The sequence below is a fragment of the Geotrypetes seraphini genome, chromosome 13, assembly GCF_902459505.1.
Source record: "Geotrypetes seraphini chromosome 13, aGeoSer1.1, whole genome shotgun sequence".
Classification (NCBI taxonomy): Eukaryota; Metazoa; Chordata; class Amphibia; order Gymnophiona; family Dermophiidae; genus Geotrypetes; species Geotrypetes seraphini.
In genome coordinates, this window is record NC_047096.1 from 76109333 (window position 1) to 76124596 (window position 15264).

General features: G+C 39.9%; 1 protein-coding gene across 7 annotated transcripts in view; it reads left to right on the forward strand.

Annotated features, from left to right (window-relative positions):
• The window catches only part of SPA17 (sperm autoantigenic protein 17), a 68720-nt gene that overhangs the window by 27333 nt on the left and 26123 nt on the right, over nt 1–15264 (forward strand). For 3 of the 7 annotated variants that reach the window (XM_033917876.1, XM_033917875.1, XM_033917872.1), the window contains exons 3-4: nt 745–930; nt 6196–6266. In XM_033917876.1, coding sequence (XP_033773767.1) covers nt 777–930; nt 6196–6266 — 225 coding nt within the window. In that variant the 5' untranslated portion in view covers nt 745–776. Of the gene's footprint in view, nt 1–739; nt 931–6195; nt 6267–15264 lie in introns of all 7 variants that reach the window. The other 4 variants (XM_033917873.1, XM_033917871.1, XM_033917870.1 and 1 more) reach the window with 2 other exon arrangements.

Genomic DNA, 15264 nt, shown 5'->3' on the forward strand with positions numbered 1-15264 from the left:
GGGGAGTACTTCGTAGTTGACCGTAGTGATAAGAACATAAGAAGTTGCCTCCACTGGGTCAGACCAGAGGTCCATCGTACCCAGCGGTCCGCCCCCGCGGCGGCCCATCAGGTCCATGACCTGTGAAGTGGTTTCTGACTATTCCTATAACCTACCTCTACTTCTATCTGTACCCCTCAATCCCCTTATCCTTTAGGAACCTATCTAAACCCTCCTTGAACACCTGTAGCGTGCAATTCAGCAATGAGGTATGTGGCACTTTTTCTAGGATTAGTTCATGAACTTAATTGTCAGGCCTCGTAAACTCTACTGTCCAGACTATTATGCCTTTTGCACCTGAAAGAAGATTGAGGGAACAAACTGATCTTCCCTTATATCTCCATGTCTGGGTTTTTTTTAATATTCTCTTTTGATGCTCTGTGGTATTTGGAGTTTTCCTAGCAAATAAAAGTTGTGGTATAGGACAACAGATCCACAGTATTTCTTTTATATGAAAGTTCAAAGATCCAGGTCAAGTCAAAAGCCTGTCCACTTGATCACACATTATATACAAATATTATATAACCTAGGCCACCGTTTGTACTTTCCTTTTTTTCTCCATTTGCTTGTTCCTATGATTTGTAAATCACTTAACTATTTTATTCTGATTGATGGTATATCATTGTGGTTACAGTCTTTAAATATTTTCCTGATAAATGAGATACAATTGAAACCAGTTTTCTTTAATATTTACTTGCAGGTAAAAAAAAAAAACCAAAAAACAGATAGTAGAGAATATGGCTATTCCATTCTCAAACACCCATTATCGTATTCCAAGAGGCTTTGGAAATCTTCTGGAAGGGCTGACCAGAGAAGTCTTAAGGGAACAGCCTAAAGATATCCCAGATTTTGCTGCCAAATATTTTGCAAACCTGTTGAAAAAACGAGAAGGTAAGTGTTTAGAGAACTTAAATGTATTTCTGTGGTCAGTGGGTTACAGCTCCTTCAGAATCACAATCCAGTAATTCAGGAGGACAGGAGAGTAAAGCCAAGCCATTCTATCTTTTGAGATCCTTTGGAAGCAGCAATTCTGACACTAAGAGAACTCTCTCTGCACATTTAATCATAAGAACATAAGAACATAAGCGTTGCCTCTGCCGGGTCAGACCAGGGGTCCATCGTGCCCGGCAGTCCGCTCCCGCGGCGGCCCCCCAGGTCCATGACCTGAAAGTGTTCCCTACCTAACCTGAAATATCCATACCCTATTCGCTCAATGTCCTGTACGGTAAACCTCTATCTGTACCCTGTTATCCCCTTCGCTTCCAGGAAGTCATCCAGTCCCTTTTTGAACCCCAGAATTGTACTCTGTCCTATCACCTCTCCGGGAAGCGCGTTCCAGGTGTCCACCACCCTCTGAGTGAAGAAGAACCTCCTTGCATTCGTTATGAATCTGTCTCCTCTCAGTTTTTCTGAATGACCTCTTGTTTTAGTTGTCCCTGCCAGTCTAAAGAATCTGTCCCTCTCCACCTTCTCTATGCCTTTCATGATTTTATAAGTTTCTATCATGTCCCCTCTCAGTCTCCGCTTCTCCAGGGTAAAGAGCCCCAGCCTGTCTAACCGTTCGGCATATGAAAGGTTCTCCATACCCTTTATCATCCTCGTTGCCCTCCTCTGGACCCTTTCGAGTATTGCCATGTCCTTCTTGAGGTATGGCGACCAGTATTGGACGCAGTATTCCAGATGTGGGCGCACCATTGCTCGATACAGTGGCAGGATAACTTCTTTTGTTCTGGTAGTGATACCTATATTTATAATTTCTAATATTTATTTGTTTAATGCATTTGATAATGTGACAAGAAACACAGCTGTTGCTGTTTAGAAGAGAAAACTGTTGTTGCTTAAGTTTGATGTTGTTAATAGGGATTATTCCCACAAAGAAACCCCTTAGAGTTTTGCCCCGATGCAGCTGTCCAGGTGAAATGCGGCCGTGTCGGGTTATGTGTTGTATAAACTGCATTTCTCTTCATTTTGATCTGCTTGGTGGGTTTCTTCTGATCAAGTGACAGACCGCTAGCTTCTTTGATAATGAGAGGGCAGTACCAGTAATTACCCTGACCTCTTCTGGTCTGCATAAGACAAAGACTTGCAAAATAACGGTTTTAAAACCCTGGAAACAAGCGCATCTTATCAAAGCTGATCTTGCATTCAGACTCCCTTTTATTATTCACTCATAAGCTACAAGATCACATGGTACCAATAAAAAATGAGGTTTTATTTTTAAAGGCGAATATAAGAATTGCTGCTGCTGGGTCAGACCAGTTTTCCATCGTGCCCAGCAGTCTGCTCATGCGGCCCTTAGGTCGAAGATCAGTGTCCTAACTGAGACTAGCCTTACCTGCCTACGTTCTGGTTCAGCAAATCAGAAAAGAGTAAAGTAAAAAAGCTCCTTATACTAATATGTGAAATGAGAAAATGTATAGAACACATACTCCTGGTTATAAAAGTTAGTTATTAAAACCCAAAGAGGTACATATCGAAACGAAAATACATCTAAATACCCGCCTAAATCAGCACTTGACCGATCAAAAAGACAGGTCATCCCTTTTATGTAAACACAGTTACTGTCATGAAAAAAGGGGGTTTCTTTGGATCATAAGAAATCATCATTAGAAAAATGTTTTACTTAGACACAAGTGTAACAGCTTATACATATATCAGTACAGTCGACTCCGCTTAAGTGCAAGGCCTCCGGACCGGACTGCCACGTGCGCTTAAGTGGAGTGTGCGCTTAATAGGAGTACCACTTTTTAGTCAGGCAGTCGTTTAGCCAGTATTGGCAGCTACCTGGGGTGATGGCGGAGACAGCAAGCAGTGCTGAGAGGAGCTCATGAGTGCTCGGCACGCTGGCTTAGGTCTCCCGTCTACTTGCTGTCTAGGATGGCTCGCGATGCTGTGACGTTCCGGGGAGGGGGTGGGGGGATAGTAAATGCGGTGCAATAAATACAGAGGGCTCGTGATTGCATTTAACCGTAGTGAATGTAACATGAAAGAATAGAGGTGGGATCTCAGTGCGCATAAGCGGATTGTGCGCTTATCAGAAATGCAGATATCTGGAGTTTACGTCCATTGACTTTAATCTAAAAAAAACAGGACCGTGGTGGTAGGATGCGGATAACCGGAGCGTGCGCTTATTCGACGTGCACTTAGGTGGAGTTGACGGTGTCAGGTCAAAAGCGCGCCGGGGCAAAGGCGCGCGCAGACAATTGAGCGCAGTGCGGAGGCGCGCACCACAGAAAATTACAGTTTTTACGGCTCCGACATTCAAGTGATGTATTCAATGTCAAATGTTTAATATTTATAAACTTGTAAGATGGAATAATGAATAAAGATTTTTTTTTTAAAAAGAAAATTGAATAAATAAATAAATATATTGTAATTTGTAATCTATATATATAAAATCGGAGGTATGTATGTGTGTATGTATGTGTGTGTGTATGTGCCGCGATCACGCAAAAACGGCTTGACCGATTTGAATGAAACTTGGTATGCAGATCCCTCACTACCTGGGATGATATGTTCTGGGGGGTCTCGCGGCCCACCTGTACACGTGGGTGGAGCTACAAACAGAAAATCATATTTCACCCACTCGTGTCAATGGAAAAAATGTAAAAACCTGCCATTCTCACAGTAATTCAAAATCGGCTTGACCGATTTGAACGAAACTTGGTATGCAGATCCCTCACTACCTGGGGTGATATGTTCTGGGGGTCTCGCGGCCCACCTGTACACGTGGGTGGAGCTACAAACAGAAAATCATATTTCACCCACTCGTGTCAATGGAAAAAATGTAAAAAACCTGCCATTCTCACAGTAATTCAAAATCGGCTTGACCGATTTGAACGAAACTTGGTATGCAGATCCCTCACTACCTGGGGTGATATGTTCTGGGGGTCTCGCGGCCCACCTGTACACGTGGGTGGAGCTACAAACAGAAAATCATATTTCACCCACTCGTGTCAATGGAAAAAATGTAAAAACCTGCCATTCTCACAGTAATTCAAAATCGGCTTGACCGATTTGAACGAAACTTGGTATGCAGATCCCTCACTACCTGGGGTGATATGTTCTGGGGGTCTCGCGGCCCACCTGCACACGTGGGCGGAACTACAAACATAAAATCAGATTTCACCCATTCATGTCAATGGAAAAAATGTAAAAAGCTGCCATTCTCACAGTAATTCAAAAACGGCTTGACCGATTTGAACAAAACTTGGTATGCAGATCCCTCACTACCTGGGGTGATATGTTCTGGGGGTCTCGCGGCCCACCTGCACACGTGGGCGGAGCTACAAACAGAAAATCAGATTTCACCCATTCATGTCAATGGAAAAAATGTAACAAGCTGCCATTCTCACAGTAATTCCAACTATAAAACACTTTCTATGACACTATAACCACTAGGGACATCGTTTCTATTCTACCACGGACACCATACATATAGAGTTTGTATGTTCTAATGTGTTTGTAACTGTTTCCTTCATGCATCCCAGTTCATAATGTTATTACATTACATGAGTACTCACATATCCTGAACTAGGAACACAGGTTCCATTCTGAACCGGGAACAAACTGCATGGAGTTTCTTTTCAACCTGAGTTTCCACATATCGTGTTGTTGAAATCAATACTGAAACTTTTGGATGCCACTTATTCCAACAGATCTTCCTTTTCAGTTTAAGAGATTGCAAATTCCAGTGAGACTTGCATTCTCTATCACAATCAACAAATCATAGGGACAGACTATTACATACTGTGGAGTGGATTTAAGATCCCCCTGTTTTTCCCATGGACAACTCTATGTAGCTTGATCAAGGGTGGGTTCACCCAAGAATTTATATGTTCTTGCTCCTGGAGGTGAAACTAAAATTGTTGTTTATAATCAAGTTTTGTGTTAGTTGTATTGTATTCATTTTGTCAAATATTTCACATTATAATTTGAATATTGTACTTTTTATACAGCTGTAAAAAAATAATTTCATTCACCACTATAAAGTATCTTTATTTCAATCCATTTACTGTGTTATTTCTATAATTAAATACCCGTGCAACGCCGGGGCATCAGCTAGTGATATATATATAAGCTGTTACAACTGTGTGTAGGTAAAAATTTTTTCTAATGATTTTTTGTGATCCAAAGAAACCCCCTTTTTTCATTATGGGTTGGATATAGTTTAAAGTGATCCGTGTTTTTCGGTTTCTAACACAATTACTGACAGGTCTACAGCAATCGGGTTTTAGGATTGGTAAAACCCGATGCTAAATAGCCAAGTAATGTTAGTGAATCAATCGCTTGGCTATTTTGCATGGAATTTTACTAATTTGCATGGCCGGATCGGAAAATGGGCGATCGAGAGGAGAACATGCGGTGGGCCGTTTTGTGAATCAGGTCGGTTAGCAGCAATCGTTGCTAAACCTGTGAAAACAGATTTAGCGACGATCGCCGACTTTAGTGAATCTAGGCTGCTTTTCTCATTACCCTTACCCCTTGATGTCATGTATTTTTTGTTTGTTTCATTACGGTTTTATTTTACCCTTCTATAGTTTTTTTTCAGAAATAGGTTTTCCCCCCCTGCAGAACTGAAAAACTATGGCCTCTTTTTATAAATAATAATAATAATTTTATTTCTTGTATACCGCTATACTGTGAGGTTCAAAGCGGTTTACAGTATAGATACCATAAATATGCAATAAAAATTGAAATAAATGAAAAAAGGTACCTAGAAATTCCCTAACTGTCCCGAAGGCTCACAATCTAGCTAAGCCACGCTAACGGTTTTATCGTACGCACCGGATTAGCGCACGCTAGCCGGAAATCTACTGCCCGCTGAAAAGGAGGTGGTAGCGGCTAGCGCGTGCAGCAATTTAGCGCACGTTAAGGCCCTAGCGCAGTTTTGTAAAAGGAGCCCTATGTCTTTGGGAAATAGATGTTTTTTGGGACTTCTCATGTCGATGATCTGTTATAATTAAACTGTTTGAAGCTGCTGTTAAATGACTATTGACCCAAATAGTTTTTGCCTGTAGACATTTTTTATTTACATGTTTTAAAAAGTTGGCATTTTTTTCATTAGTAGAAATCAAATAGAATCTTTATTGCAACATGAAGAGAATTTGTCAGCTTAGAAAGAATATTAAGATATCAAGTATTTCTCTTTTGCAGAAACAGGCTTTGACCCTACAGAATGGGGAGCACAGTTAGAAGATAGATTTTACAACAACTACTCTTTTAAGGTAAGTAATTATTTAATTAATTTGCCAAATATTATGACATTTGGAAATTTAACACCTATCTAACTGTAAGATTAGGGTATGATAAGTTATAAAAGTTGCCCCATACATAGATTATACTTACTGCATGAAACATTTTCTCAAAAATATATGCTTGCATTTTTGAAAATGAAAATGTATTCAACTAAATCCAAACCTGTAAGGATTTCTCGGAATTTGAAAGGACTGGAGACTTATAGCTAGGGTTCCAGCTGGCTGATTTGCAGACAGCTTGGCCAGGTTTGCAATGGCCAGGCCAACCCTGTCTGTAGTCTGGTGGCTGTCCCTCCCCTCCCTGATGTGGATCCAGCATTTCTCCCTTTCCAGGTAGCGTTTGGCTAAGGAGAATTTTGTTGTTTGGTGGGTTGGGACTGTTGGATAGGCAGCTGATTGATGCATTAAAACTTATTTTTATTTGTTTTATTATAAATTGCTTTGGTACCCCAATTCCGAATGGAGACCGTGCGTTCAGTCATAGTCTCTGTGACACTAGTGGAATTCTGACCTCTCTAGATATGTCGGAGACTTGCTTACTTATTTCAATATTTCTGGCTCTCAGGCAGTTCCTGAGATTCCATGTACTGGAGAGACATTTCCTGTTCTCAGTGCTCCCATTTTAGGCTGAAATGGTGCTTTGCACCTTTACCAAGTTGGTGGTGTTTGTTGCAGTGCACCTATGCAAAGTATCTATATTTGGATGACTTTTCTGATCAGGGCTCAGTCCAAACATGAGGGAGAGACAGCAGTGACACAAGCTGTCCAGCTGCTGCAGGACCCTGGTTGGATTATCAACTTTCAGAAGAGTCACTTGGAGCCCACACAATCCCTAGAATGCTTTGAATTTGCTTCAACATGACAGAGGGCCATGTTTTTTTGCCAGAGACATGAAACTGAAACTAAGATGCCAGATTTCAGAGACCTGGCTGATGTCAGCGCTCATGGCTTGATACTTTTTGCAGGTGCTGGGATGGATGGTGGCAACCGTAGAGGTTGTTCTGTGGACAAAAGCTCATCTACATCCTCTCTATGAAGCACTATTGTCCCATAGGCAGGTTCTCTGCAGAGGCCACTTTCTTGGATGATGGAAACATGTCAAAGTTTGTGTTGGTGGCTCCAGCCAGAGCCGCTAGAAAAAGGCTTACCATTCTGCATATTCTCTTGGGTAATCCTGATGACAGATGTCAGCCTTTATGGTTGGGGGGAGTGTCATTGTGAAGGTCACCCAGTTCAGGGCTGATGGTCACCCTCATAGGGGAAGTGGTTGATCAGTCGTTTGGTGCTACAAGCCATTCGTCTGACCCTATAGATGTTAGTGAACTTCCTGGAAGGCAAAGTGGTAAGGGTTTTCTTGGACAATGCCACAGCAGTGGCCTATGTCGGCAAGTAGGGAGGCACCAAGAGTGCTCTGTTGAAACTGGAGGCACAATTGTTTCACTGGGCAGAAGTCCATCTGCAAGCTCTATCAGCAGCACACGTATTGGGAATGGACAATATACGGGACAGCTATCTCAGTCGACAGACCCTAGACTTGGGGGGGAGGGGGGGAAGATGTCTTGTCTCAGAAAGCCTTCAACAGCCTTATGCGTCGATGGGGGCATCCAACATTCAATTTGATGACATCAGCAGTTCACAAAAAAGTCTCTCGATTCTTCAGCCAGAGATTTGAGCCTGGAAGTGCTGGCATAGACGCTTTAGACAACAGTGCCTAGAGAAAGGGATGTACAGTGGAACCTCGGTTTGCGAGTAACCCGAGCAAGACGAGCAAAACACTCAGCAAACCTTTGACTCACAAACCGAGCACTGCACCGATAAACGAGCACTTACAGCCCAGGAAGCGCCACTTTGGGGGATTCCTCTTCCGTCTTCCGGCCAGCCTTCCACGTCGGATGCCTTCCACAGATTGGAGGGCCTCTGGGCCTGCACAGCCGGGTGCCATCCCGCCTGCACGTTGCGTGTGACGCACACAGCGTCAATCATCGGCGTTGTGCGTGTCATGCACGGCGTGCGGGTGGGGTGGCGCTCGGCCGCGCAGGCCCAGACAAAGGCCCTCCAACCTGCAGAAGGCAACTGACGTGGAAGGCTGGCTGGAAGACAGAAGAGGAATCCCCCGAAGCGGCGCTTCCTGGGCTGTAAGGGCTCGGGTGGGGGCTCTCCAGCATGCGGGGGTGCATCCGACATGGAGGGCTGGCCGGCGGATGGAGGAGGCAACCCTCTGAAGCGGCACTGCGGGGTTCTTCGGCAGCTGGCGGACATTAGATGCATCCCCCCCGAAGCGGCACTGTGGGGTTCTTCTTTGGATGATGGACGGAGGAGGTGGACGGAGGAGACGGCGCTGCAGCACCCGGCACCCAACAGGTACAGACCCCAGGTTCTGGAACGAATCGTCGGTGTTGCCACTAGTTTCTATGAGGAATTTTGCTTTGATAAACGAGCGTTTTGGATTACGAGCATGCTCCTGGAACGGATTATGCTTGTAATCCAAGGTACCACTGTACATTTTTTTCCCCCATGGCCTATGGTGGGCTGGGTCATTTGAAGAATATTGAACCATCTGGGGTTGGTAATCCTGGTTTCTTCAGATTGGCTGCGTCTACTGTAGTAAGCAGATCTGGTTCGCCTTTAGAGGGATAAATGTCTCAAACTGCTACTGCATTGAACTTTGCTTTCACGGGGTCTGGTTGCCCTAGAGAATCAGGAATACTTTAGGTTTTCGTCATGACTCTTGAGGGCGTGGTCTTAGTGTGGAAGAGCTTCTCTGAGGTGATTATTGCTACCTTTCTAAGATCTAAGAAACCAGTGACTGTTGCGGCCTATGCTAAAGCTTAGAAGATGTTTCAGAATTGGTATGCTAAGGAGAATGTGGAGCCCGTGAAGGCTCCAATGTCAGTGGTCCTAGCGTTTCTCCAGGATGGTCTCGAGAGGGGTTTGACTGGTGGCTCCCTCAAAGTACATATTTTAGGGCTCGAGTAGAAAATATCCAGTTGTTGTCAGATTTTTGAAAGCCGTTCCTGAAGTGGAATCTTAACTTGATTTTTCAGGCCCTCAGTAAGGCTTCATATGAGCCTTTGCAAGAGGCGTCTCTGATGGATCTTACTGTTAAGACAGTTTCTCTAGTAGCTATTGCTTCAGCAGGAAGGGTTTCGGAGCTACAAGCTCTGTTGTGCAGAGGTTTACGGAGAGAGAGGTCTCCCTCTGCACAGTCCCTTCCTTTTACTAAAGTGGTCTTGGATTTCCATGTAAATCAGGAAGTCCGACTGCCTGCACTCTTTCTCACAGATTCGCATTAAAAAAAAAAAGAGAAGAAAAGTTTTGGTGTTGTTGGATGTTAGAAAAGTTTTTCTCCATTTAGCTAGAGGTGATTAATGATTTCTGCCTCTCAGATCACCTTTTTGTTCCAACGAGCCCTAGTTGCCTGGGAATGACAGCCTCTAAGGCTTCTAGTTCCAGGTGTATTTGTGCAGCTATTGCTTCAGCGTATATTGGGTTTGAAAGCACACTCTACAAGGAGTGTGGCTTCTTCATAGGTGGAGTGTCCTGCCCTGGGCAGCCCTGGGCAGGAAATTTGTAGGGTGGCTACATGGTCCACCCTTCATACTTTCATGAGCTTCTATAGAATGGAGATGGCAGCATGGAAGGAATCCACTTTTGGGTCCTCTGCCCACAGCAGGTTCATCTGCCCCACCCTAGACTCAAGAGACTGCTTTGTTATGTACCACTAGTTCAAGACTCATATGCCTTTTGCACTAGAAGGGAAGATTAGGTTCTTACCTCGACAATCTTCTTTCTAGTAGGAAGGCATATGAGTCTTAAAGGTCCACACTGTTAGATTTCAATTAGCTTGCTTGCAGGCTCAGACATGTATCTATTTCCGGATGTTGGTGTCTGTTGGCAGACAGATCTGACGTGTACTGCTTGATCTCTGTTCCAATGAGAAAAGCGAAAGGCTTGTGAGCTACATAAGTGTTAGTGCTGGTTGCATTCAGGTAGGTAGCTTGTTCATTTCCACCTTGTTTTCGGTCATATTGGCATTGATTTGTTGCCTTTGACTTGTTGCAGATCAGAACAGAATTGGCTGGTCAGAGAGTAGCGGCCAAAGATAGATATGGGCAGCCTAATTTGGCTTCTAAACTTGGCCAGTCAGCATTGAAAATCAGTGGCTATCGGGGGAGGGGGGGGGCGTGGCTTGGACACGCAAGTAAATGGTCGGGTGACAGACGGGCTCCATGTCAAACAAGCTCTTATTTCAAAATAAAAAGCTCCAATACCGATATTTTGCCGAAAAAAGCTATGGTTTGTAAGAAAATGGCATCGGGTAAACAAAATAAAAACGATGCAGGAGCCGGAGGATCGGCAGTAATAAACGATCAAAGCCAGAACCAGGGACACCTTCAAAAGTACCGTTGCCTTCAGAAGGAGATTAAGGTATGATGGCAGAAATAAAACAGAACAAAGATATCGTACTGGAAATCAAAAAACAACTTCAAAAGGCAATTGATGATGTTGCCACGCTTACAAAAAGAGTTGATCTAATTGATAACAAAATAACACACTTGGAAGAAAAATCGGAAGAAGTACCTGCTGAAGTTATACAAAACAAAAAAGCCTGGAAAGAGATGGAAATAATAAAGAGAGATCTGGAAGACTGTTTGAATAGAGAAAAAAGAAATAATTTAAGAATCATTGGGATGCCGGAAGGAGTGGAAAAAAATGATCCCATTACTTTCTTAGAACAATTCCTTCCAAAGATACTGCCTTTAAAATCCAAGGTGCCTCTTGAAATTGAAAGAGCGCACAGAATACCGGGACAAAAAACAACCACACAAAAAGGTCCAAGAACTTTTATTTTTAAATTATTACGATATCAACATGTTGTTGAAATATGTCAGCTGGCTAAAGAAAACAAAAATCTAAGATGTCAGGATGCACGTATACATATTGTACCAGATTTCGTCTGAGAAACTGCCCTAAAAAGAAAACAACTACTTGATTTAAGACCTCAACTACGAGCACTAGGGGCTAGATATGGACTTCTCTACCCAGCGGTGATGAAGGTAACTTTAGGAAATAAAACACAGAACTACACTGATTCTAAAAAATTAGCAGAATACCTTGAACAATGTGAACAACCAATGACTTCTTAAGTGAAAATTGGGAATATTTCAAAATATTTCAATAAGACTGATTTGGTATCAAATACTTTTCACTTTGATTTATTCCATTCTAAGTTAATTTTTACTACAAAGAAATTCTGAAAAATATATAAAAATGAATACACCGTTTAGAATGCTGGAACTTTCAACTTACTTTAAAAAACAACGATGATTAAAATCACGAGCATGGAACAGACTTGGAATACATGCAAACACGTCAATGGCTGAATGACGTGGAGGAAAAATGAAGCATTGACTTACCTAGAAGATTCTATATATATGCGAGACTGGAAGATAGACTGGGACAGCCTTTTGGAAGATATCCTTCAACGCCACTGCTTCTCTATTCTCAAAGGGAAGTAAAAAGAAAAAAAAAAAAAGAAGTGTGCTAGAAATACAGTAGTCGCTGAGTCAAAGATAAAAATCTGCGCGAAGACAGGAAGTCTTTCTCCTTAATAAATGATCGCACCGGAAATGAAGAAGATTAGTTGCTTCTACGTTTTACGTCTACGGAGAGTCAGAAGGGAGCTCGAGAAGGAAGCTAAAAATAAGAAAACAGACATAAAGACTCTTATATATAAGAACATATATAGAATAAAATAAATGGTTGTATAGGGAAAACTAATATTTTATTTTTAAAGAAATATATTAATTGAGTGATTTAGGAAGTATATTTGACCCATTTTATTGCAGATATTAGTTTTTAACAGGATAAAAGAGAAAGGTCAATTGATATATCTCTTGAAGATTCTGTATGATTGATTTGGAAATACAAATAAGTATGATAGTGGGAATGAGTTATAAAAATCTTTTATTTATGTTTTATTTTTAAATATTTTCTTATTTTCTAATTTTAAAATTTTTGGAGAAATGATTTTTATGAATGGAATTAAAAATGTATGTGAAGATTGATTTAAGTTAATTAAAAGATTCTTATATCTATGGAATATATATAGAGTGATTTAAAAAAAAAAAAAGAGTATATATGATTCTGAAAATGAATAGAAAAGAAAGCAAAGATATAGAACTTATAAATTATATTAGCAATATGATATGCTATGTTATGTTATTAATATGGAGTAATAATTACAAAATTATAATTTTTTAGCTTGTGATGGAGTAATGTCAGACCTGATCTAATTTGCGTTTCCAAGTGTTCATATATGTATGGGGTGGGGAGGGAATGGGTGGGTATTAAACTTTAAGGTTTGGGTAAAGAAGGCAATTCTTTAAATTATCTTATATAAGGGAAAATGGAGTTCATAAAGAATATTGAAGATGGGATTGTTATATTACAAATTATATTAGTACATGATGGATCTTAAGATAATCTCTTTAAACGTTAATGGTCTCAATCACCCGATTAAAAGAAAAAAGGCATTATTATTTTTGAAAAGGCAAAACGCTGATATATGCTGCATACAAGAGACCCATCTGTCAAATAATGAATCTATAAAGCTAAAAGGTGATTGGGTCAAACAATGTTTTTTTTCTTCGGCAATAGGAAAAAAAGCTGGTGTTGCTATACTAATAAATAAAAAATGTTCTGCTTCATTTAAGTTTAAGGCAGCTGATCCTCTTGGAAGATGGGTATATGTGGAAATGGACATGGGAAATACCACCATGACGCTCTTCAATATATATGCCCCTAATTCGAATCAAAATGAATTTTTTAAAACTCTACAACAATTGATTCTTCTACTTGCTACTTCAAATCTAATAGTAGCAGGGGATTTCAATGCTGTCATGGATCCACTGATGGATAAAAATCCGAGAAGATTTATAAAATCATTAGGCCTTGATAATTTGATACAATCTTGTGATTTAAAAGATATTTGGCGTATTCTTCATTTTGATGGTCGGGAATTTTCATTTTGCTCACAGGTTCATAATTCTTTTTCTAGAATAGATTATATTTTTGTTTCTAATCAATTAGTACATCAAGTCACACAGGCTGTCATTGATCCAATTATACTATCTGATCATGCTGGAGTGTGGATTGAAATTAAAATAATAGATCAAAATGGAAATAGACCTATATGGAGATTAAATAATACATTGCTTGCAGATACTGACTTTTGTGAAAATCTTTTGGAAAAAATGAAAGATTATTTTCAAATTAATGATACAGAAGGAATTTCAATAGAGACTTTGTGGGATGCTTTTAAAGCATACATTAGAGGACAAATTATTTCTTATTCAGCTTTGCAAATAAAAAAAGGAAAAAAAGCAATTTACAGAATTGGAAAAAATGGTGAAGTCTCTAGAATCAAAATTAATTGAAAAATGGGATTATTTGACACAACAAGAACTTTTAAAAGCTAAAGGTAAATATAATGAAATTTCTTCAAAAATTATTAGAAAAGATTTATTTGTACAGCAAGCTTTGTATTATGGAAATTCGAATAAGGCGGGAAGAATGCTAGCAAATTATCTTAAAGCAAAAAAAAGAAAAACAAAAATAATTGCTATTCAAAATGAGAATGGTGAAATGTTATCTCAAATTGATCCCATTATAAAACAGTTTTTAAAATTTTATAAAGATTTGTATTCTTCTGAGCCTTATTCGAAAAAGGAAAAGGATGGTTTAGATTTTTTAAAGTTAATAGAGGGACCAAAGATTCCTGAACATATAAAACAAAGTTTAGAAGAGCCAATATCCTTAAAAGAGTTAGATACAGCTTTGAAATCCCTTAGGGTTGGATCCGCTCCAGGTGGAGATGGTTATACAGTGGAGTTTTATAAATCATTTCAAAACATTATAATGCCCTATTTATTAAAATTATATCAGACACAACTAAATAAAGGTTGTATTACAGGTACTATGGCTGAATCAATAACTATAGTTTTACCTAAGCCAAATAAAGATCCCACTTTGGTTTCAAATTATAGACCTATTTCTTTAATAAATGTGGATGGAAAAATTTTAACTAAGGCATTAGCATTAAGATTGGCTAAAGATCTCCCTTTCATTATAGATATGCATCAGACAGGTTTCGTTGCTCAAAGACATTCATCTCATAATACTAGATTGGCACATCACATGTTGTATTTGACAAAATCCATTAATGATCCAGCATTCTCTATTTCATTAGATGCTGAAAAAGCTTTTGATAGAGTGGAATGGTCCTTCATGTTTCAGGCAATGGAATGGTTTGGTATAGGATCCGGATTTATACAAATAATAAAAGCATTGTATAGCTCCCCTGCTGCTAGATTATATATCAATAATAATTTTTCAGAAAGATTTATTCTACAGAGGGGGGTTAGACAAGGATGCCCACTATCTCCTTTGCTTTTTGATATCGTTTTGGAACCCTTGTTATTAGCTGTAGAACAGGTAAAGGAGATACAGGGTATTCCGCATTCAGATAGAGAATATAAATTATCAGTATATGCGGATGATATTTTACTTTATTTGAGAAATCCGGAAACAACCATTCCAAATTTGCTTGAATTGATTGAAAAATTTGGAAAATTTTCAGGATATAAAATAAACTGGAATAAATCAGAAGTGCTTCCACTCAATGTACATTGTACAAAAAGTCTATTTGACTCATTTTCTTTTATTTGGAAAGAAGAAGGATTAAAATACCTAGGAATCTGGATTACAAAAACTGTGGATGAGACTATGAAAATTAATGAAAAAAATTTATTACAAAAAGTGTCAGAAATGTGTGAGCAATGGAATCCTTTATGCATATCTTGGTGGGGGAGAGTGCAAACTGTAAAAATGATGATCTTACCAGTAGTTTGTTACCAAATGGGTATGATACCAATTTTTTTTCAGGGGTCTTTTTATAAAAAATTGG